General features: G+C 34.5%; 1 protein-coding gene across 20 annotated transcripts in view; it reads right to left on the bottom strand.

Annotated features, from left to right (window-relative positions):
• Positions 1 to 26,124, bottom strand: part of BAZ2B (bromodomain adjacent to zinc finger domain 2B) — a 317,972-nt gene that overhangs the window by 46,649 nt on the left and 245,199 nt on the right. For all 20 annotated transcript variants that reach the window (XM_059167217.1, XM_059167218.1, XM_059167219.1 and 17 more), the window contains 6 exons: positions 14,539 to 14,679; positions 12,137 to 12,391; positions 10,698 to 10,912; positions 9,367 to 9,441; positions 7,739 to 7,982; positions 565 to 627 (listed from right to left, as the gene is read on the bottom strand). In XM_059167217.1, coding sequence (XP_059023200.1) covers positions 565 to 627; positions 7,739 to 7,982; positions 9,367 to 9,441; positions 10,698 to 10,912; positions 12,137 to 12,391; positions 14,539 to 14,679 — 993 coding nt within the window. The remainder of the gene's footprint in view (positions 1 to 564; positions 628 to 7,738; positions 7,983 to 9,366; positions 9,442 to 10,697; positions 10,913 to 12,136; positions 12,392 to 14,538; positions 14,680 to 26,124) is intronic.

The following is a 26,124-nucleotide window of genomic DNA, read 5'->3' as shown; positions in this document are numbered from 1 at the left end:
CAACTAAGTTTTGGGATAAATTTGAGATGAATCTAACATTGATATAATATACAGCTATCTCATAGTATTAATCTCATTATAATTCCAAAAATTCATCCTTTTTATAAAAGTTCATTTAAAACTTCAATAATGTTATTGAAATTCAATTTTTAATTGACTATTTTAAATGAGAAGTACACAAATATATAGTTTATAAATCTAATGCAAATAAAATATACATATATAGTAATGTAAAATGAAACGTAAGATGCTGAAACTATTACCATGATATTTGATCAAACTTCAAAAGTAATAACCTACAAGATATAAAACCATACATTTACTTATATTTTGTATTTAAATGAAGAGCTGCAGAATAAGGCCCTGATTAAGTTTAGGCTTTTAACATTGGTTGGCATTAAACTTTTTTAAAGTTTAATTGTGAGACTGTTTCTAGAGCTCCTCATTTTAATTACTTATAAGAAAGTTTGTTTTTATTTAGCAGCCAGAAGAACTAATCCCATACAAGGTGGATCTTTAAAACACTGAAAAAAAGATGTTAACTGTAATCTGAAAAGTGCTTACTTTACTCAGTTTTTCAATCTGTTTTTCTAGCTCTTCAACACTTGCTGCTTGGTCACCTTCATCCTACACATAACAAAATACAGTATCATTTACCTGTTTTTAAGATTTATCTCTTTAATCAATCAGCAAATATTTAATGAAAGTCTCCTTTACACAAAGTACCAGGATAGGCACTATAGAAATAGTATACAAAGTACTAGGATAGGCACTATGGAAATAAGTAAGACTCAGTTGTTGCTCTTTATAAATAATATGGTAGGGAGAGAAAATATTAACACTAAAAAACAAAAACCATCAAAGAGTAGGAAGCTATAAGGATCTCAAGATTTAAGTAGAGATCAAGAGTTACGGAGTTCAGGGGAAGGTGAGATTCATTCTAGTGGGAATCTATACTAAGAAATGCTACATGGAAGTAGTTGTGTTTTTATTGTTGCTATTGTTGTTTCTGTTTTAAGAAGTTGTGTTTTACTCAGCTGTTGAAGAATGGTTAGGAATTGATCAATGAGAGAAGAGAAGGCAGGGCATTCCAGGAAGAGTTTGACATATCATGACCTGAAAGGTACATTAAGGATAGTGCGGGAGATGAGGCATGGAGGAGTTTGAGGGCTAAATTGTCTAGATCTGTGAATGCTTGGCAATGGACAATGATATCCTTTGAGGGAGGATAAACATCAGAACTATGCTTTACAAAGATTAATCTGGTAACAGTTGTAAGATGGCCTGGAGCAGGGAAAGGACTAGAATTGGCAAATCTTGTTAGTAGATTCCTGCAGTGATTCAAGAGGGAAGGAGAATGTGGGCGTCACTGGTGTTAAAAAAATAGAAATGAGAAAAGCAAAGGGATGTAAGAAATAATACATAATTAGAACTGCTAAGTCCTGACGAGTCCAGGATCTGAGGCAGGGAAGGGTGAGGGAGAGGAAGGAAGGAGCAAATTATGATGTTAAAGTTTTAAATCCGGGAACTGCTAAAATACTGGTACCTTAATTCAAAAGAGTCATTTTTTAGAGCAAAGAAGGTTAAGTTACATTTTGAACACTGAGATTTTAAAAGAAAAAAATAATCTCTACTATATACAGTATTAATTTCATAAATGGAAAGTACATAGGTGGCTATATGAATTTTTTCATTCTAGAAAATAAATATAGGAAAACTAGCCCAAAATTTTATGTTTGAGAAGGAAATTATGAGGTAATAGAGGGTATATATGCTTCTTTGAATGTCAGCTACACTACTTTCATATAGGCAAATTACTTAACTCTTCTAAGACTGTTTTGTTATTCGTACATCGGTCTTAATATTATCTGTAACATAGGATTTTTGTGAGAACTAAGTAAGAACAGATCTGATTTATATATATATATTATATATATCTGATTTACATATATATAAATTTTATATATATATATATATATATATATATATAAACCAGGAACTATGCTAGTTGCTTAGTGTATATATACACACACACATATATATATATATGTAAGATTACTTTCCTTCTTTCTGAAAATTATACTTTAATAAGATGATGTAGGTACACTTAGGATAAAAAAAACCCAGAAATTTATTTTTGATGTTCACTTTTTTTTTTTTTAAAGATTTTATTTACTTATTTGACAGACAGAGATCACAAGTAGGCAGAGAGGCAGGCAGAGAGAAAAGAGGAAGCAGGTTCCCCGCTGAGCAGAGAGCCTGATGCAGAGCTTGATCCCAGAACTCTGGGATCATGACCTGAGCTAAAGGCAGAGGCTTTAACCCACTGAGCCACCGAGGTGCCCTTGATGTTTACTTTCTATAAGCATTTTTACAAAGCCATGTTGCCATCAACCACTCGTGAACAGTTATTTCTACACTGGTATCATTATTGCCCTAATAAAAGGAAGTGAAAGGAAAATCTCAGCAGTTTTACCGTTATCTATCATTATCCACTCCTTATCCAAATTCAGTGAACCAAATTACAAAAGCATTTCGGGCATACTTTTTGTGCTAATAGTAATATGATTTCTATTTGGGTTAAAAAAAAATCCTAAAATCTTTAAATTTTGACTCTCAAATAGATAATTCATATCTATAGGATTCTGAACAGATCTTCTGACCAAAGGATAAATGTTTGATAATTTGCTTATGTAAAAATAAAATTCAACCAACAAATATTTGAAACAAGACATGGCAGTAGCTATGTATCAGCCAAATTAACTAACAGCCCTTTCTAAGACTCTTCCTATGATGGAAAAGAAGTAGAATGTCAACTAAAGTTCTATTTAAAGGAGCTTTGGCTAATAGTCCCTATAATTTTAAGAAATATGAAAGAATCGGAAAGACCAGAGTGAAAGGCAAAAAGAAAACTAAGAACACAGAATCCCTGCCATTGTTCTCCACAGTTTATCATCCCACAGGGAGGGCCATGATATGTCCGTATATGCTGGAGTTTAATTGCCCACATAACTTTACATGCCTAGTTGTGAAGTTAAGGCTCACAAAAGTTTCAACACAGATCTAAGCATTAGAGAGACTCCATGTGTTAAAGGAATGAAAAGTGAGAAGATGGGATCATATTTGAGACAAAGGGCTATCCATGACTCAGTCAAGGGCAGTATTTTCTAACTGAAAGAGATCATGTGGGTCTCTTCAATTAATCCTTTGAGAAGTATAACTACTGAGAGGCCAAATCTATTTTTGGAGGAATAATGTGCCTATCTTACCAGTTAGATTCATTTAAATAGTTAAGATTTTATTTAATAGGAAATTGATAAGTGGCTGCCATTTCTTCATTATGAAGAATAGCTCTCAAATCATTTAAAGGAAATGCTAATTTGCCTTCTTAGGTCCTAAAATATTTATTATTTTTAAAAGCTTTTAAAATGTTTTCTCATATTAATAACAAGCAATATACATTTGCCAGAATTTTGATCAATGAAACCCTACAATCTAATTAACTCTATAGTTCAACACTCATAAAAAATATAGAGTACCACTTTAAATAATACATCTTGTCTAAGAAACATAATGATTTTTAAATAATTAATAATGATTTTTAATCTCCCTTAAAGAAAAAAAAAATGTATGGCTTGTTAATTTTCCATGTGAAAAAAGCAGCCAGGCAAAACAAATAATTTCTGTAAATAAACTCTAATTTAGTAGGATAACTACCCAGTATTTTAAAATTTATTAGAGTTAATACTTCAAAACAATTTATAATATTAAGTGCTGAAGAGTGATCCTAATTCTATGAAAAGGTGATTAATAAGATCAGAAAGGTTTAATTCCTGCTACAGAGTCAGCTTTTCTTGCCAAACGAAGCAGACCAATTATAAATGGTATCTTTTGTTTGAGTGATTACAATTCTAATATCCAAATTACATAGCCTTCACATTATTTATCACAGCATGGAAATATATGATCAAGTGGTTTCAAAAGTACAACGTTATGAAATAATTAATTTCTGCAAGGAATCTCAATGTAATCTCCTTTTTAGATTGATACTCAAAAGAAGTAAAGCTCATTCTAGAGATTTTTATCATTTTAGTTTAAAATATAACATGGGAAAGAGTTTATGAAAACATTTTGCATTTATGCTATTTTTACTTAAGAGAATTGTATGACCATGACCTTGTAAGTTCCTCCACATTATCCAGATTCAGTCAAAATTTTGATTCAGTAATTCATCACTGGTTTTGATTAGGTATTATTTTCATACACTCTTATCAATGAATTCATCCTTCTAAGTGTTCTTTCCTTATTTATCCAGCAGTACTTAGTTGATGTAGTAAAGGAAAATAATTCTTTCTTGAGGGATGCCTAGGTGGTTTAGTTGGTTGGTCGTCTGCCTTTGGCTCAGGTCATGATCCTGTGGTCCTGGGGTCAAGTCTCCTATCGGGTTCCTTGCTCAGCAGGGAACCTGCTTCTCCCTCTGCCTGCCACTCCCCATACTTGTGCCCAAGCGCTCTCTCTTTCTCTCTCTCTCTATGACAAGTGAATAAATACAATCTTTAAAAAACATTTTTTAAAAAAGGAGAGAATTATCTCTCAATTTCCTTAGCTAAACACTCCCAGAATTGAGGACAGAGGAATGATTGATAGTATATTTTTTGAGTATCATTCTTCAGGCTTATCAGTATCTTTAGCATTCTTTTCTGGTAAAAAGGGAACTTTGACCTTTATTTCCCTTTTATACATGTCTATTTCTGTGGCTTATGGTAGCTTCCATTAAACACACACACACCCTCTATGACCTTGTCTTCTTTCCTGTATCCTATTCTTCAAAGCTAGCCCCTCTGCCTTGATTGAATACCCTCCAAAATCTTTAGGGACCTCATACCATTAATTATTCTCTTCATCTCTTTAATCTTCAACTCCCCCCTCTCTTATTTTTTTGACTCCCTTCAACCAAAAATCACCTTATATCTTTCACAGCTGAAAAATCCTTGGTCTTCATCTACTTCTAGGAACTAACTACCCTTTTTTCTGAGGCACCATGCTTAAAGCAGTCATTTTCACTTTCTCACTTCTTATTTTTCTCATTCATAGCCCGCTTTCCACCCCTGCCCCTCTAATGAAACTGCTGGCACTGGTTACCAATGAGTCCACATTGCCAAATTCAGCAAACACTTCCAGTACTCATCACACAAGATTCCTGCTGCCTTGATACTATCATTGTCTCCTTTTGGAAATGTTTGTATTTTCTTGATTTTTATTACTACACAAGTAGAAAAGAGTTAACATTGTGGGCCTGACTGCTATCCTTTGAAAGCCTTGCTCTTAAGATTGGCCCTTGGTGTCTGGGAACTTGGATTTTATTTTACTTTATTTTATTTTTTTAAAGATTTTATTTATTTATTTGACAGACAGAGATCACAAGTAGGCAGAGAGGCAGACAGAAAGAGAGACAGAAAGAGAGAAGGGGGAAGCAGGCTCACCACCGAGCAGAGAGCTCGATCCCAGAACCCTGGGATGACGACCTGAGCCAAAGGCAGAGGCTTTAACCCACTGAGCCACCAGGTGGCCCTGGGAACTTGGATTTTAAAGGATTTCCTTCACTATGATCAGACTGGCTCACTAAACTGTGCTATCAATGTGGTTCATTCATACTTTTCTTCTGGGAGTCTGGAATTTTGGCTCATGCTATGCAAGTGGTGCCCATGTGACCATTCCCCTAGTAAAAACTCTGGGCACCAAGTCTCTAATGGGCTCTCCTAGTACACAACATTTCACATATGTTACAACTTATTGCTAGAAGAAATAAGCTCGTCCTGTGTCACTCCCTAGGAAAAGACTCTTAGAAGGTTGAGCCTGGTTTCCTCTGGATTTTGGCCCATAAGCCTTTTCGGGTTGTGCTTTGTTTCTTTTTTGCTATAAGAATTCATAGACATAGCATAACTTGATTCTGAGTTCTCTGAGTTCTCCTACTAAGTCGCTGACTCTGGAGGTGAACTTGGGGATCCCTGACCCACTACAGAAATCTCTTTCTATTTCTTCTTCATCAAAAAGCCTTGTGAGGTCTTAAATATCAGTGTTCCCTGGGGTTCCAACTTCAGTCCACTACTTTATACACTAAATCAATTCCCTGTGTATGTGTTAATAACCTCTATATCTATATTTTCAAGGCTGACCTTTTCTTCAGGCTTCAGATTCTTAAATCCAACTGACTGCTGAACTTCTGCATAGGTACTTCAAACTCAACAGGTCTAAAATAAGGCTGCTGTCGTTTCCTACCTTCCACTACCTGTTTTCTCCCCCATCCTCCCCGACCATCTATTTAATCTGCTCCTCCTGATTTCTTGGTCTCAGTAATGGCAACAACAGCATGCAATCTCCTAAGCCAGATAGTTGGAGTCAATCCTACCCATCCATCAACCTACAAAGCACATCTTCAAATACTACTCATTCTTCCCACTATTTATTGAATCCTTTCCTCCTTTATCTCAACTACCATTAGCCTAGTTTCAGATGCCTCACAACTCATCTAAACTATTGCACTATCTCCTGACTGATCTTCCACCTCTGATCTTGCCCTACCCAAATCTGTTTCTATCTTCTGCAGAATTGCTATAGTGAGTCACATAAAACTGAAGTCTTCCCAGGCGATTACCTTACTTATAATCCTCCAGTAGCTTCCTATCACCAAGAAAGTCTAAAATCCTAATACAGAGCTGTGTTGGATTTGATAATAGTAGTAGGAGCACCTACTAATTCCCTTAAAGCACATTGTGGTTTCAGGCTTCTATGTCCTCTGCTGTTCTCTCTGCCTGGAACACTTTTCTGTGGATTCTTCCCCAGGTCAACATGCAGCCCAATGAGTAGCTCAGCTAATGAGTCCAGAAAGACTTTGTGAGAATTTATTCCTCAAAAAGGTCAAATGCCCTTCCTTTGTACTTGACTAGCACATTGTAAATACTGCTACCAAATCAGTGAACACTTAACACATTACTTTTTCTTATTTCTTTTTTTTTTTTTTTTTTTTTTTTAAAAGATTTATTTATTTATTTGACAGAGAGAGATCACAAGTAGGCAGATAGGCAGGCAGAGAGAGAGAGAGAGGAGGAAGCAAGCTCCCTGCTGAGCAGAGAGCCCGATGCGGGACTCGATCCCAGGACCCTGAGATCATGACCTGAGCTGAAGGCAGCGGCTTAACCCACTGAGCCACCCAGGCACCCTACTTTTTCTTATTTCAAATATTCCTCAGTGAGAGTGTAAATTGAGAGGGGACTTCCACAGTGTCTTACTCATCTTTGTCAAAAGTGCCCAAAGCTAGGCACATAATAAATTGATATTTAGAAAATCTACCAATCTCACTAAATCTGACAACACTTTTAGGACATGAAGGACCATGCAAATGAAAGACATTATGTTACCAGAATAAAGAGAATACCTTAAGTTAAGACTCTGCATAGTTCTCTCGAGAATGCTCACGTTATTATATAAAAAGAAAAACTTCATTTCTCTTATTCGGTATAAGTGCCTTCTATGTGTAGGCATTATATTTAATATCTACTTAATTATCACAAAAAAACTTTAAGAGGTGAATCACACTGAGTTTTCAGATGAAGAATCTGAAGTAAATAATTGTCCAAATGAAGTTCAAACACAAATTCATTTGACTCCAAATTCTCTATTATTTTCCAATATGTTATGCAGTCTTTGTTAAGTTTAAAATCAACCTAAATTTGATTACCTCATCTTCACAGATATCAGTCTTCTTTCCTTTTTTGTCTTCTTTATCTTCTTCATCCTCATCATCTTCATCAGCTTGGTCTTCACTATCATCATCGTCATCATCATCAAAATCACTGTCTCCTCCCTTTCTTCTTCGTTTGCGTCCTGGTGTGGGTGTGCCCAATGGATGCTGTTCTTCTCCAAGATCAATGCCACCTGAAGTGTCTCTTTTGCCTGTTTTCTTAGCATGAATGATTCTGAGCCTTTAAATATGAAAAGAATAATGATATGGTAAAGTCTTCTCTCTCTACTTTTTAGAAAGCGAAACATTTTTTTTTTTTTTTTTAAAGATTTTATTTATTTATTTGACAGAGAAATCACAAGTAGATGGAGAGGCAGACAGAGAGAGAGAGAGAGAGGGAAGCAGGCTCCCTGCTGAGCAGAGAGCCCGACGCGGGACTCGATCCCAGGACTCCGAGATCATGACCTGAGCCGAAGGCAGCGGCTTAACCCACTGAGCCACCCAGGCGCCCCGAAAGCGAAACATTTTTTAAGAAGATTTATTTATTTGAGAGAAAGAGAGAGCACAAGCAGGGGGAGGGGCAGAGGGAGAAGCAGACTCCATCTCAGGATCCTGAAGGCAGCCGCTTAACTGACAGAGCCCCTCAGGCACCCCTTGATTTGTTTTTTCTTTTTCTTTTTTTTTTTTTTTTTTTGAGAGAGAGAGAGATGGAAAGTGTGCACATAGGGTGGGGGGAAGTAGAGGGAAAGGGAGAAAGAATCTCAAGCAGGCTCCATATCTAGCGCATAGCCCAACCCAGGGCTTGATCTCATGACCTGATCTGAAATCAAGAATCCGATGTTTAACTGATTGAGCCACCCAGGCACCTCAAAGAGCACATCATGAGCTTGAGCCAAAAATATCTTATGGTATTTTTGTCAATAAGGAATAAATCAATGATAATAAAAATTAGAATTGAGAAGTTTAATAAACATGTTTCCAGAAATTATAGAATGTATTAACTTTCAAGAATTATTTAGGATACCTCTTTGGAATTAGAGCACATTTAAAAAAGTAAAATTTAGAAGTCTGTAAAGATTAACTCTAGCAATGGCCAAGTGATAATTTCTGATCTTATACTATCAGACTGAATAAATTTCAGTTCAAATTACCATAAAGAAATTATCTTCTTAACATAGAAGTTGAATAATTTCAGCATTGTATTTCCTGGCAGGAAGCTAATTAAGTTTTAATGCTGAATACATTTGGATATGTTAGACCCTCTGTAAAAGCAAACTTTAATTAGAAAGCAATTAAAAAGGTGGTAATTCCAAACAGATTCTGTTTATGACAAAAGTAACCTGATAGCAACAACAATCTTAGAAAATGTGATTACTCGACTTCTTTGAAATAAAGAAGATAAATGGTCTGTTTTCTAAGTTTGAAGAATATGAGCTTAATGAAATCTCAGTGTAACTTTTGTCCACTGCAAATTCTGACCCTGGGTTTCATTAATTTCATATCTCATCCTTATTAAGCTTTACTATTCTAATTCTAAGACAAAATAAGGTTGCAATTTGTATGCTTTATAGGGGAACGTGTACAAAGGAAAAACAGTAAACTGATTTTAATAAAACAAGACTTACTTGCGAAGTTTACCTTCTACTACCCATTTATCTCTCCTCAAGTTTGACATATAATCAATGTTCTTATCAATTTCACTGTCAATGCAAAAATTGGAAGACATAAATTAATCCATTATGCAATACATTAGTTTGGTAATAAGCAAATTGATGCAGTTTTGGTAAGTACAAATGATGACTGTTTATGAATAGCAAAAACAATTGAAAATTATATTAATATATTTTCATATCTTAGAGATATATAGAAAACTTAAAATGTCCAGTAATGGTAGAAATGCATAGCTCTAAAATATCTGAGTCAAACCTTTTTCTACAAAGGTAAAGGGTTGAAAGTAACATATTTAAATCTGTAATATAACAAATAACAAGAACAAGATGGACATGGATTTGTTCATCAAATCTTGAAATACTACAGTGGAGAAATTACTTTGACTTTTAAATGAGGATATTTTTTTAAAAAGTACAAGTTAATAAAGTAATAATCTAAAAATATTAATATTACATTAGCACATAGTATAATAAAAAGTAGAATTATCCAATTCTAGGAATGGCTACTAAGGAAAATCAGGTAGTCATCTATCATTGAAAGACGTCAAAAAAGAAAAATTTTGGATTCTTTCAGTTTTGGTACTCTATTGTATAATTAAAACAAGTCACAAAGACTGTATACAGTATGGTCCAAATTTTTGTTTCAACAGACTGCAAAGAAATACATTTAAATATTATTAGCAGTAGTCATCTCTGAATGGTGAAATCAAGTACAATTTTTTTTTTAAAGATTTTTTTTTTAAACATTTTGTGTTTCTTTATTTTTTTTTTTTATTTATTTGACAGAGAGAGAGAGGGATGACAAGTAGGCAGAGAGGCAGGCAGAGAGACAGAGGGGAAAGCAGGCTCCCTGCTTCCGAGCAGAGAGCCCGATGCGGGACTCGATCCCAGGACCCTGAGATCATGACCTGATCTGAAGGCAGAGGCTTAACCCACTGAGCCGCTCAGGCGTCCCTTTTTAAAGATTTTTAAACATTTATTTATTTGACAGAGATCACAAGTAGGCAGAGAGGCAGGCAGAGAGAAAGAGGAGGAAGCAGCCTCCCTGCTGAGCAGAGATCCCGATGTGGGGCTCGATCCCAGGACCTGGGATCATGACCTGAGCCGAAGGCAGAGGCTTTAAACCACTGAGCAACCCAGGCGCCCCATCAAGTACAATTTTAATTTTTTTTGTGTGTGTGGTAGTCTGTTACTTCAAAATGTTCTATTAGGAGTTTGTATTATTTTGTGATTAGACAAATTCAAAACAGAAAACAATCACCAAAAAGGTCTGGGTGTATGCTTACCTCACCACACTCTTACTGCATGCCAGTTCATTGATCAGGAAAGCCAAGACTGAAGCTTTCTGTGCTGGAGTATGAGCCTGAAAAGCTTTGGTTTTTAGGCTTTCAGTAAGTTCAGTTTGTCCACAATGGGCTTCCATAAAAATCTGCAAAATCTCAGAAACATTGTCTCGATTCACGCCAACATTCAGCAAATGTTCTCCAAGAGCTGTTTTGGCCTATAAAAATTTGACATTTTTATCAGTATTGATCATAGCCATTCATGACATAAAAATAATACAATTTTAAAATATGGATATTAAATAATCTAGATATTACTGGCAAGGACTTTATTCATATTTTTGATGGAGTGGAGTTAAAAATAGGCAACAGATGATAGTCAAGTTTTTAAGTACTTGTAATCCTTCTATTCCTTCTTCAAGCCCCTGGTTAAAAGTTAGGCAGGGAGAATAGTATGTAATTCATGGGTAGAAATAGTCTATCATACCTTCCTTGACTATAGAGACTATCCTAAGCTTCTAGGCTTTATCTAGACATTCTATCAGTAGTGGTGGGGCTAGGTTCAAGAACATGACTACTGTGCTCTGGCTCTCAATGTCATAGGTGCCACTGCCTGCTATAGTGAATGAATAGAGAGATGGAAGAGAAATTAGCAGATGCATCTGGAAGCTTCTCACTCTACAATATTATCTACAGCAAAGCTGACCAAAATGTGTAGCTTAGTTGAAATTAAAATAAATTCGAACTTATTGGGTATCTGCGTTAAGAGTCTTAATGTGCTGGTCTGTAGATGCTTTGATTAGCCTCAGTTATTCACAGTGATTCAGAGAGAACACAGTATAATTTCAAAAGGCACACATAAGTTCTAACTGCTTCATGAATTATGTTAATAATCATCATAATAATAATCATAATATCACATGGGTAATAGTAATCTAATATATGGGCATTTCTTTAAATTTGGTTTTTGCTGACAGCTAGAGGAAAATAGTAATTTGGGAATGATCTATATTCCTTAGGCTTTATGAAATAGGTTTTTCTAGGTTTGTACCAATTTAAGTACAAACTGAAGCTGATCTACATTTGACTTGGTCAGACATGTAGAGAAAAATTGGATCAGTCTATACAGTTTTCTGCTAATATGCTAAAAGCCAGCTAACAATGCACTGATAGTACAAATTTTTATTTTTATTTATTTTTTTGTTTTTTAAAGATTTTATTTATTTATTTGACAGAGAGAAATCATAAGTAGATGGAGAGGCAGGCAGAAAGAGAGAGAGAGAGGGAAGCAGGCTCCTGCTGAGCAGAGAGCCCGATGCGGGACCTGATCTCAGGACCCTGAGATCATGACCTGAGCCAAAGGCAGCAGCTTAACCCACTGAGCCACCCAGGCGCCCCATGATAGTACAAATTTAAAAAAAAATTATAGATATATTTTTTACCTTGTATCCTGTAATTAGACCTGGGTCACATACAGCAGCTGAGAGGAGCCTCACAAGCAAGTCTTGTACTTCACCCATGCTGTCCCCTATATTTAGCAATCCCTCCTGAAGAACACTCAGGTTTGGAACATCAATATTCACATCAAAGCCCAAAACTTTACCAAAGTTTCGTAAGAACTGCACCACCATGAGACAGTCTGAAAATGTACTTCCAGAGAGAACAAGTCCTGGAATACGAGGCAACTCTGGCAAAGGCTGCACATAAAACAAAATAATAAATTATTTTAGAGCCATGATTTTCCCTCTGGATTATAAATTCCCTGGGGGCATTTCTACAACCTCATGGTACTAATTACAGACAGCTCTCGAATGCAAGTAACCAACAAAAAATTTTGGTTGAACCCAACATGAACTTAGATTTCTGCAAAAGAGAATGCTAATTTTAATTAATTTACATATTGATAAAAATTGGCTTATATGGCTGGCGCAATAATTAGGTAACATAAGAACATTTCAATAATACCATGCCATGGACATACTTAGCAGAGTACTGATTTCTTCTAATGATGGAGACCAATTTATACCGCAAACTACTTGGGGAGCTCAGAAACTAACATTGTGCATCAGAGGGCTGTTTGGTTGGGCACAGTGCATTTTTGGCTAATGAATGTGGACAAATTACTAGGTCAACATGATCAGAACCCATGACCCTATCAAGAACCCAGTTATACTGCAACTAACAGCCTTTAGGTTTCCTGTACATAGCAAAGCATTAATACTGAGTTTCAATATCAAAATTAGAAAGCTGTCTCTTTTGCTCCTTCTCAAATATGTTTACATATTAACATTTCAATGGCTGAACTATAGTACTAGTTGTCATAAACATTTAAAAAATTAAGTAAATAGGTAATCTAAATTAAAAATATTTTTTCTACATGAATGGGATTTAATAATTGTATCTTAAACTTTGTGGAAAGAAATGTGACTTGTAAATACTTCTATTTCTCTGAATTGTCTTGTCCAAAAATGTTCTCCTACCCTTCACTTACTGAAATAACTAACCAAATACTTTTCCTACAATATTATATGGAAACACAGAACTATGGATAATAGCTGATACCATACAAATCTTTTATGTTCCATTTGAAAACCATTTAATTCAGAGACTTTTCCTGAACGCTATCATACGCAGACATTTCCATGACTCTAAAAATGTATACAACAAAGCTAATAAAAATAAGGCTTAAAATGAATATATATTGATACAGTGCATATGGATTTAAATAAAAATAAAAGATGCAAGGAAATAAAGCTCATTTAGAATTAAAAAGTATTTACTCACTATAAGGCTTTAATAAGTGTGTTAACTTACATATATGCCCTTTCTAGGCTCATTTTAAACATCCAATTGACTAAAACTGGCATTATACTTTCATTTGCATTTAAAAGCATTTATGCTAAGTAACTAAATAGAATATTAATATAATTAAATCCTCACTGGAGTACTAAAAGTTTGCCTTAAGTACTTTAGAAAAGAGCTTACACAGATTAAGAGACACTCATTATTTGTATTACAGATGAATATGACTTATAAGTAAATATAGATGCTATTTATCAAGTATAATAATATATTGTTGAGATAGTATCATAGAGATAATATGAAGCATCAATATAGTTTTCTAGAAATACCATTTTCTTAGAGTCAAACATAAAATATTTCTACTTGTAAGTATATGAAATCATGCCAGATACCAATATTATTTGGCTCTTTCCAAATTTCTACTTTTATATATTTTAGCCACATTACATATCTGTGAAGCATGATGGAAGGGAAAACACATATGAAGTACGTTGGTTGGATATACTTCTTGGCTTTCAAGATGATAAACAGTATGGACTCTGGAATTTAACAAACCGGAGACTTAATCCACGTTGCCACTTATTAGCAGTGTAATACTGGGCAAGTTCCTCAATCTCTTTGTGTCTCAGTTTTCCCATCTGTAAATGGGCATAAATATCAGTTCCCCAGGACTATGGTGAGGATTAAATGAGAGAATTCACTGAAAGCACTTAGCATAGTGCCCGGCATGTAATAAACACACTCAAGAAAAGTTAGTTACGATCACTAAAGCACTGAAGGAAGTTGTAGATTATAAATCTTCACTTCTTTAAATACCTACAGGTATGTGGTATGGAATTAGAGTTTTCTGTACCTAAATGCCTGGGAGGAACCAAATGACATTATTGGTGGCTGTCCAGGAAAGGCAGACAGACCTTGACTTGGAAACCCACTGCTCTGGTTAAAAATGAAAGGCTTTTGTAATGGCAACTCCGGCAAAGGAATCAGGTGAGACACAGGGAAAATTAAAGTTATTAATGAAATGTTTCACATGATAAATTACCTTTTGGTCTGCTAAGCACATATCTTCATTAGGCTTCTTTAGTTCCTTTGCCATTTCTAATTCTAATCTTCGTTGCTCTAGTTTACGTTCTTTATTTAATCTTTTCTCATCACGTTTTTCTTGTTTCAACCGTTCTTTTTCCTTAAAAAGAAAATCAAGTCCAAAAGTCTCTTTAATCATTGTATGTGTTTGAAAAACCTCCAGTTAAAATTTTAAAAAGTTATCAAAAGGTTATTATTTCCATGAATAGAATTCTCTTAAGAGATTTAGGAATAGACTTAGAAACATAGAAACATACATAGAAACAATGACTTATTTTCACCCTTTGAATTTTAAAATAACCTTATGATTGTGTGTGTGTGTTTGTATTATCAATATTAGATTCAACTCAGATTATTCCATTGTTCAAAATTTATTCAATCCTTTCCCAGGTTATAAGATGAGAATAAAATACTTATTAACAAGAGCAGATATATAAAATGCACATGGGTAATTAAATATTTATAAAATACAGTTAGCTTAGTATTAACACAAATTTTTGTGTAACTCCATCCAAAAAGCAAGGGAAGATTTACAGCATGAAAGTGGAAAGAAACAACATGCTTGAATTTGCAAAAGTAGTTCTTACAATTAACTAGTCTGTGATGAACCTAAAATACTATTTACCACTATAAACAACATATATATAAAATGATTCTGATATATCAACTATATAATCAACTATTACCACTATAAACAACATATATATAAAATGGATTCTGAAGGCAATTACAAAAGCATTCAAAAAATATTTTCTGTAATGGCAGCAAGATGAAAATAGTTGTCCTGTCTCCCTGTTGAAGGGGACAACATTCTGTTGGAAGAAGTCAAAATTTTCTACGATATATTAGTGTCAGTACTTTATTGCCAGACCTCAAATACAATTCTTACTCAGATGAGAAATAACAGTGGAATCATCGGCTGTTCTAACCTATTACCTCACACATTTGACACATTAATGATGGGCTTACTTTTTTAAAATTTTTTTTTAAATTTTTAAAAAGATTTTATTTATTTATTTATTTGTCAGAGAGAGAGAGAGAGAGAGAGCGCATGCACACAAGCAGGCAGAGTGGCAGGCAGAGGCAGAGAGAGAAGCAGGCTTCCTGCCGAGCAAGAAGCCCGATGGGGGACTCAATCCCAGGACCCTGAGATCATGACCTGAGCCAAAGGCAGCGGCTTAACTGACTGAGCCACCCAGGCGTCCCGAATGATGGGTTTACTTTTATAAAGCTGGACATGTCTCTTCATTAACTGAAAATCTTTCAATTTTCTTTATTTTTATCAAAATAAAGTCCAACTCCTTACTTCCAAATTCAAGACTCTCTCCCTCTCTCTCTCTCTTTTTTTAAATCTTATCTCCCAGTTTTGTATTCTTTGTAGATTTAGTCAAGCTATTCGCTATTCCTGATGAACACCTTGTTTCCTCACCTCCTTATATTGGTGCACTCCAAGCAGGAAGGTCAGTACTCCACCTTAATCTTATTTAAACACTACCACTTCCTCCCTAGTACCAATTTCTCTACCTATAATTTTAACATTGCACTCATTGCTTTGTTGTACACACACACACACACACACACACACACACACTAGCATTTTTGCCCATATTTTAGCTATCCCTGTTTCATTACTATGGCTAAGACAGCATCCTAACTGCTGTGGGAGGGCATGACACAGGGGAGACACAGAGGAGAGGATATTCCAGGCAGAGTAGAGAAAGCACAGTGTATTTAAGAAATTGCTACTAGTGTCAAGAGTGGAGTGGAGGTTGCAGGTTGACTAGTTGCTGAATATTATGATACAGAGCCAGACGTCAGGTCATGAGAGCCTTTTTACATGATATGCTCACATCACTGCTCATTTTTATACAACCTCTAAATTTCTGGGTTACTGATTCATACAGACATTAGGGAGGAAAATGATTCAGAAGCTCTATTGTGAGACTACTGACATCAAAAAAGTGCTACAATTAATCTTATTGATTATAAACAAAAAGCAGTTTCTGAGGGTCTAATGACATAAAATATACACAATTAACATGCAACATTCCTACAATGCAGTATAGATTTTCAAACAAAACTATCATTGGTAGAACATTTTTTCCCCAGAATTGGATTTTTAATTTATAAATACATGAATGTTACTCTAAGAATTTTTCCAAGAAAGAGAAAATATTTTGGTCACTGACCAGAATAATGAATCACAATCACCAACAGAAAAAACAAATGTCTCTTATAGATTTCGAAGTAACTGGTGTAAATTTTTCTACCATATAGGACTAACTCGGAATTCTTAACGATGTTCATTATAATAATAACCAAAAATATTGAGACTATTACTCACTAAAACTGTTTAAAATGGTTGTCATTTCTTTTCAGAAAGAGAGAAAAGATATTGTGACACTAATGCTCTCTTCACTGCGCCAACTTCACTTTGATGGCAATCTGGGGGTACATAATACTTCACTGATATACAGACAGTGAGTTAGAGTGCATTTAATGTCATGAGGTAAATATGGCTTATATTCTTGGATACCATTTTTAGCTAGTGATAGGCAATATTTTTTCCAGTTAAAAGCATGGTTATAATATGGCATGGAGAGTAAAATGACATCAATTTTTAGGATAAAATGGAGATTTCCAAGAAATCTTAGAAATTTTTAGGACCTTTATTACTTAAAGACAAGCAACCATTCTTGTCTTGAAATATTAGGTATACTTCGAAGGAAACATGAGGTCTCTAAATGTAGTAAATTTGATGAGTTTACTCACTAATTTATTTAATGAACTGTATAAAACAAGGTAACTAACTCTCAAAGAACGAGAGCTTCTGGGTCCCCTCAACAATCAACCAATATTAAAATGGTACATAAAGAAAGTCACAATCTAGCCCCACACAAGATTTTGTCTCATATGTCATGATTATCAAGGTATTTCCCATGATCCATCACATTGTGTGATACACCTGTGTTAAGAAGACAGTGTAACCAGTTGAGGCATTGCTTAGATGATGATGAAGATGACGAAAAAGGACAAGGAGGGAAACGGGAAGACGGGGAGTACAGACAACAAAGAGGTGGCGGAGAAAAGCAACAAAGCCAAGACAGGGTCATACACATGGCAAAAACTGATTAACCCCCTCTTTGCCCCTTCTTCCTCTCTGCCCACAGGTCATATTGAGTTACAACACGGTACCTTTGTATATGCCATTTCCTCTGCCTGAAATGCAGAACCTCTCTTCCTTAACACAGAAATAAAGCCTTCTTTTATTCTTCTCCTAAGTGTTTCAAGCATTTTAATATCTCTCTCTTTTTCTAAGCTTCCATATAACTTGTTATATTATTTATTGTATTGTGGGACATTTATTTGTCTAAAGTTGATCTCTTCCACTTTACTGTAAGCTTTTAGAGGTCAGAGGAACAAATGTATTCACCTCTTTCTTTATGGAACAAGTTCAATTCCTAGCAGTACAATTTGCCAGACACTTCAAGGAAGTTTTTAATGATCTTATTTTTCTCTCTATCAAGCTTATATCAGTTAAACTTTCCTCTCCCACTGGTCTCAATGCTGTTCTTATCTCCAACTACAATAGTTGTCATATATCTTTAACAGAAATATTTGGTGTGCCTAGGCATATAAAAATTATTTAAGTATTCATTTGCTGAATGATTAATTCCACATATGCCATATAAATAACGATAGGTTAACGTTTGTACCAGTCATTAAACATATTCAATAGCTGATTTTTTTCTCAACTTTTTATATTTCATTCTGTGGACAGACATAATTGATGTCTTCTATTTTCAATTATACACAAACCTTGTAGCCAAAAGCAGAGTTTAATACAATTATTAATAATATTCAAATTATATTTGGGAATTTAAAAATATCTAAAATATATTTCCCACATCTACTCCAACCTTGTTAATTTCTTAATCATTTTAATTTCATACACTATGATTTGATGTGCTTACAAATACACTGTCCCCATACTAAAATTAAATAGACATTATCTGATAATTTTTTCCAGAAATTCAAGTTTAAAGTGGCAGTGCTATTTTAGGCCAAATTTGAAGATGTTTAAACTTGTGTAGTATTCTCTCTTCTAGACTTGGTATACTGTTTGAAAGAGCAATATTTACCAACTTTTCACATAAGCACCCCCCCTTTTAAAAAGATTTTATTTATTTATTTATTTGACAGACAGAGATCACAAGCAGGCAGTGAGTCAGGCAGAGAGAGAGGAAGGGAAGCAGGCTCCCTGCTGAGCAGAGAGCCAATGTGGGGCTCCATCCTAGGACCCTAGGATCATGACCTGAGCCGAAGGCAGAGGCTTTAACCCACTGAGCCACCCAGGTGCCCCAACACCGCCCCCGCTTTTTAAAAAGATTTTATCATTTGAAAGGGAGAGAGACAGAGTACAAGCATGGGGAGAGGCAAAGGGAGAAGGAGAGGCAGACTACGCACTGCGTTGGGAGCCCGAATTGGGGCTCGATTCCAGGACTGGAAATCACGATCTGAGCCCAAGGCAGATGCTTAACCATCCAAGCCATCCAAGCCATCCAAGAACCCCATACCTAAGCCTTCTCTTGACAAGTTACTATGCTTCATCCTACACTTAATTTCTATAATATTATGGCTTCTTAAAGATTTAATTAATTAACTTAGAATGAGAGTATATGTGTGCATGTGCATGAGCTGGGGGAGGGGCAGAAGGAGAGGAAGAGAGCAGACTCTGAGATCAGTGTAGAGCCAAAACAGGGGTCAATCCCATGACCCCGAGATCATGACCTAAGCTGAAACCAAGAGTGGAAACCCAACTGACTGAGCCACTCAGACACCCCTATAATAATGTGTTTTGTTGCCAAGTCAAATACTAGGATTTCACAATGGAACTTTCTGGGTCTGTAAGGTCAACTCACAATAAAACTTTGATGTACCAGAGAGGACTTATGAAACCTATTATAATATGAAAGGAATGTTAAAACGTATTTTATACTAACAATGGTTAAATTTCAGGGCAATAACTTACATTGCCTACAAATAACTACAAAATACAGCTCCTGATTATTTTTTAGATTGACTGTCAATAATGGCAATCAATTAGTATGCCTCCTCTTAATTTTTTTTGGCCTTCATCCCCCTCATACCTTCCAGTTTTCTAGATGTAGAAATTCTTGAAGTAAATGAATTCTCAGAATATGTCATTTATAATAAAATATTTTTAATCATCTTAATTATAGTAATGGAATTTTCCATATCAAAATATTACTAATATTTTAGTTAAGAAATCATTTACATTTTATTTCAAAGTTGAAACACCTTTTTATAACAAATGGATTAAATTTAGATTATCCTAAACAGCCCAAAATACATAGGGTGACAATTTCAAAATCAGTTTTTTACTCACACAAAAAGACTACCTTAGGGACTCTCAAGGCATAAATGACCATATTTCCAGAAATCTATAGCACAATAATAAATGTATGAAATAAATTTACTCTATTTTAGAGCCATAGAAGTTTAAAAACCAAACAATGAATGTGGTAGAATGGCCTGTTATTGTAAACTTTTACAACTTATCAGACTGCAAAACAAGACATTTTTTAAGAGACAATGTTGCAAAGATGCCTTATTTTTTTGCTTTTTATGATTCTACTAGGTCTCTGAGGTGTTTGTTTTGGGAATAATTAGGGGAATACATTTCTTTTGACAGCAACTTGTACTTAAATTTCAAAGACATAAATATAATTTAAGAGACACAGGTTTACCTCAGGGTATAGGAAGACTGCAAGTATAAATAAGATTAATAATACAAGCCATTTAAAGAAGACAGACATAAAGATTAACAGTTACTGTTTTATGGTAACACTGAATATGAATAGAACAATCAGGGTAATTTTTTCTAAAGGGACTATTTTTTCATTTAAAATATGAAAATTAAGTTTAAACAAATTTTAAAATTATGAATCACATGATAAAGTGAGAGACCTTTATGTTTTATATTTTAATAGAAATTTTATTTTATAGGTATAATATTTAAAAAGAATAAAACCTCCCAGTTATTATATTTTCTCAAAATCCCCCAAGGTATTACAGAAGTCTGTACTTTAGATTATGTATCTAATACTCTGTAGAATAGCTCCTATAAATGTGTTCCAAGTTAAAATTAAAATTGTTAATAATTCCTGAGTCAGATTGAATCAGAGATTTTAATATACCTAAATTAAATTGATAATAATCCTTTAAAAATTGACTTTGTTTATAGGACATTTAACATCTTATCATATAGCTAATATAAAATCATTTTATATTTGTTTTTAGACTATTTAACTTTAAAATTAAAGTGCATTATAAGTACATTGCATAAATACAATATACAAGCATGCCAGAGAAGTATATTTACCATGTCTTCAATTGAACAATGGGTTTAAACAAAACCACCTATGTGTGCAATTCTACTTATTTTCATTATTCACTAACTAGTAACTAATATAAATATAGGATTATAAAATAGACTCATGACTTGAATCATGGATGGGGAGGGTTACATATTTTTTCTGCTTTCAAATTGTTTATTAGATGGCTTCTGAAACCTGAGCTACTCTCTTTTATTTTATGGTTCTGTCTCCTAAAGTGCTGACACAATCTTCTGTGATAGCTGCATATTTAACAATCTTTTATAGTTTATTGATCCTTGGAGGGAGAAATATAAAAGACTCTTGACGATCACTCTGGTTGATTATTCAGTTAATATGAGTAAAGTGGTTATAAATTTGTGACTGGTATGGTTTAAAGTTCTTCTAAATGAAAGAGATTTTGAGCTACTTTTTCACACTGCTTTAACCAACCTGTTTCTAGTGCTTAGTAATAATGAAAGCAGATGTGTCTCATATTATACTTGAATTATACTAGGAAATAAACCTTTTTTGTTCACGAGATTAACTATTCTTTCTTACATTTTCTTATGAAAATATTTATGAACTATGATGATATAGCAGTGATCCTTTAAAACTACTAAGAGAGTAATAACAAGTAAGGTAATTTATGTAAGTCTGAATATTCTTACTAATTATAGGGTTTTTAAAAAAGGTTTTTATTTATTTATGGGGTGGGGGAGACACAATGAGCAAGGAGGGAAGGGCAGAAGGAGAGGAAGAAGACTCCCTGCTGAGTAGGGAATCTGATGCACGCCCCCATGCCCCCAATCCCAGGACCCTGGGATCATGACCTGAACTGAACAGATGCTTAACCAACTTAACCAACTTAACCCAGGTGCCCCACTAATTATAAATTTATATAATGGAAGAACTATAGAAATTGGGATTATTTTAGTAAAAATTTATTGAGTTAATCTAAATCAAAAAGTAAGATCAGTGTAGTGTACACAGAGTAACATAAAAGTGATGTTTGTGTTACCATCTTACTTTGATGGTTATGGGGAGGTTCTTGGAATAATTTCAGATGTTATCAGAGATTTTTAATTAACAAGGTGAAGCAATTTATTTTTTTAACCTCATTAGTTCTTTAAATATTATTCAGAACATTTTTGTTTATCTTCTCTGTTTTTTTTCACAATCTAATCATAAAATGTTGAAGGTATTGAAAGCTAGAATCAAGGTTTTTATATATTGGCCAGTTCAGAATTTTTAGTTGGCCCTGCCTAGGTATCATATGGCTATAACTTTACAATAAAGTTTGTTTTTTTTTAATAGTTAATAACAGAAAAAAATATATGGTAATAGGACATAGAATATGAAGCCAATATATGCCTATTATTGGCATTACTAGTTATATCTTTTGCATGTTAAGTAATAATAAGGAAATGGACAAGTACATATAGAAATATTTTGTTAATATTCACAGAGGTGGCACATTGATGTAAAGATCTGGTTAAAGTTTTGTGTTGCCAGTAAAAACATATGCCTAATTACTGTCTAACTGTTTATACTATAAATTTTTATCTCTGATATAATAAAAAAAAATCATTATTTTTGTTTTTTCTGTAGTATCTAATCCAATGCTGTGCGCAAAATAGTAGTTTAAGAAGTAAAATTATGTAAATATGGTAAAATTATCTAGTCTTGTTCACAAGTCTACAGTTATCAGAGGATAATATTTTAAGAGCTCAGTTTTACCTATGGGGTTCTCTTAAACATTCCAATAAAGGATTATTTGTGACATATTTCATTTTAAATAATAGTTTCCTGAATGTCTAACTCTAAGAGAACCATCTAGGGTAAAATAAAAGTTTCTATTGTTACATAAATAAAATTATATAGGTAGAAAACATAATAATGTACTCATTCTTTAATGATATTTTTATCACCAATTTGTTTAACTGCCATTGCATTTTAACTCATTCATTTATTTATTTATTCATTCAACTACAATTTTCTAAGGTCCAACTGTATCCCTGGCTCTACAGTGATACACAAGACAGACAAGATTCCTGTCCTCAAAGATCTTACATCCTGTGAGGAAGCAGACCATAAACAACTGTAAAATAATTAAGATGATGGAATGGAGTTCCAAAGGTGGGGTATAAAAAAGGCAAAATTAGGTGTTCTTGGAAGGCCTCTTAGACAAGTTAACATTTGATCTATAAATAAACAACAAATAGGAATCACTTGAATATTTGGTGGAAGAGCAGCAATGGTAAAGACCCTTTGTTTAGGATAATAAAAAAACCCCAAAATGACTGTAATGCAGTACTTAAGAGACAAATCGTATGAGGTAAAGTTGAAGTGAGAGGCAGAGGTCAGTGCATGTGGGACTGCTTTGTGACGGTGAGGCATTTAGACTTTACTACAACTTCAGTAAGAAGCTACTGGTTAGTGTTAAGATGTAACCTGGTTCACTTTCTGAAAAGTGAATCACTCTGGCTGCTCTGTGGAGAACACATAGGGAGTGCTTAGGAAAATAAGAATGCAAACAAGGGAAGGAGGTTCCTTAAATTATTACGCTTCATTTTATTAATACATATATAGCATAATAATTATATACTTTATATATATATATATATATATATATATATATATGCACATTTCTCTCTCTCTCTCTCTCTCTCTTTTTTTTAATAGTTTGGCATGGTTGCCTTGACATTCCTTTCCAAATTACTTAGGCTTGACGTGAGCAGCCCAGTCCAGAATGTGTATTGCCCCAATATAGGTGCTTTCATTTTTAGTTCTTTTTCACCTTATCTAATGCTTATTTTTATTTTAAAAAATTTCTTAAAATTTTACTTTTTTTTCAGTGTTCCAAAGCTCATTGTTTATGCACCACACCCAGTGCTCCGTGCAATACGTGCCCTCCGCGATACTATTATTTTTCTAAGTACTTCAGACAGAAGTGTGAATACTATGTATGTTACTCATGTTTCTTTTTTCTGAGGAGGAATGAGATAGGAGAGGGAAAGCTGTACTTGGTTTCTCATATTCCTTTCCAAGTTTTACTGGAACCAATGTACCTGATTTGCTTTATCTAGTCAAAGGTAAATCTTTTTTCCATGAAAGGTGCTCTTGGTCTTTCATGGATTCTTAGAATGTTTAATTTTAATTACCTTCATTTATCCTGTGGCTGCTATCTTTCACTCAAACCAGATCTGATTCTCCTCACTTTAGCAGCTTTTCCCACTCTCTTCCCAGGCAACAGGAGATATGTAAAACCAATGGAAGAGATCATGCCTTTTGGGCCTTTTGGGCACCTTTTAATCTGGGCATTCACTCTCTTTGATGATCTTACTCTTACTCTTGGGTTCTCCTCTTCTACTAAATTCAAATATATCTGGAGATAATGTTCTGCATTACTGTCATTATTCTGCCTTTCTTTAGCTTTTCTTCCCATCAGGAAAAATTGGAATGGCATGCTCCTGTTCTTTTTAGCCCTCTAGAAAGAAGTACACTTGGTAGAGAGGAACTTATCTCTTGCAAAATTTTCTAGGTCCTTTTCCTGAGATGTTCTTCAGTTTCTATCCTCCAGATTGGAGGAAATTAGGGTGCGCTTTTAATTACTCCCTTTCCTACTCTTTCCACTGCCACACTGCTTTTAGAAAGGAACAGCGATAGCAGCCACTCCAATTCTCAGAATTTGTTGTCTGTCTTTCTCTACTTTTCATTTTTCAGAGATTACAGTTATAAATTCATAGACTCACATTACATTAGGTTACATTAGGTGTAAAAGCTGTCAATGGGCCTGGATAATTAACAGGTTTGGAAGAAAAGAGAGTAAGAAAAATGTTAAGGCAAAACTTCCATGAAATTTAGGAGAGTCACAAGAAGTGATTGCTCGGGATGCCTGGGTGGCTCAGTTGGTTGGACGACTGTCTTCGGCTCAGGTCATGATCCCGGAGTTCCGGGATCGAGTCCCGCATCGGGATCCCAGCTCCACGGGGAGTCTGCTTCTCCCTCTGACTTTCTCCTTGCTCATGCTCTCTCTCACTGTCTCTCTCTCAAATAAATAAATAAAATCTTAAAAAAAAAAAAAAAAAAGAAGTGATTGCTGGAAGAGGCTAATTAGAGGTAATCTGTGTTAGTAGTTCCCAACCTGGCTATGCATCTTGGTAGGCCCACTCTACACAGCAATCACATGGAGAGTGATAAGGAACTTTTTTTTTTTTTTAAAGATTTTATTTATTTATTTGACAGAGAGAGATCACAAGTAGGCAGAGAGGCAGACAGAGAGAGGAGGAAGCAGGCTCCCCACTGAGCAGAGAGCCCGATGCGGGACTCGATCCCAGGACCCTGAGATCATGACCTGAGCCGAAGGCAGCGGCTTAATCCACTGAGCCACCCAGGCGCCCCAATGATAAGGAACTATTAATATTAAGCACTGTGTGGTGCTACGTTTTGTTCCAAAAACTTTACATATACACTCATACAGATGTACACCCATTTAATCATTACTACAAAATGAAATAGAAACTGTTATCTCTATTTTATAGATGAAATATTTGAATCACAGACAGGTGAAATAACTTGCCTAAGGTCACACAGCTGAAGAGCAATGAAACTAGAATTCAAATCCAGGTAAAAAAAATTACAATGTCCAGGTTCCTAAACAATATACTTATTGTCTCTCTGCATTAGAAATCTATAATGATAGATTTAAGCCACAGCTGAGGCAAAAATACTGAAATTCAGCTCTCTCAAACTTCTAGACCAAACTGTTATTTTTAATTCTCTTACTAAATGTTTATCTCAGTTGATAATCTTATAATCCTAAGAGGTAGGTACCATTATCTCAATTTAAAAGAAGAAATAAACTTTAACCAGCATTTAAATTAAAAACTTGAAACAAAAAAACAGAAGGAGAAGAGGGAAGGAAGGAAGGAAGGAAGGAAAAAAGGAAGGAAGAAAAGAAAGTGAGTCAGGCCTGAAGAGGTAAAGCAAGTTGAGTCTGAAGAGTCAGCACAGAAATTCTTAGTCTCTCACACTCCGAAGCCCTGGATATCATGGCCATAACTCTATTCAACTATTTTAATACAGAATGCATTACTTTGTTATATATATATGTAACCTTTAATTGCTTTCTTTTACATTCCAAA

The sequence above is a fragment of the Mustela lutreola genome, chromosome 3, assembly GCF_030435805.1.
Source record: "Mustela lutreola isolate mMusLut2 chromosome 3, mMusLut2.pri, whole genome shotgun sequence".
Lineage (NCBI taxonomy): Eukaryota > Metazoa > Chordata > Mammalia > Carnivora > Mustelidae > Mustela > Mustela lutreola.
This window is presented reverse-complemented; position numbering and strand designations above follow the sequence as displayed.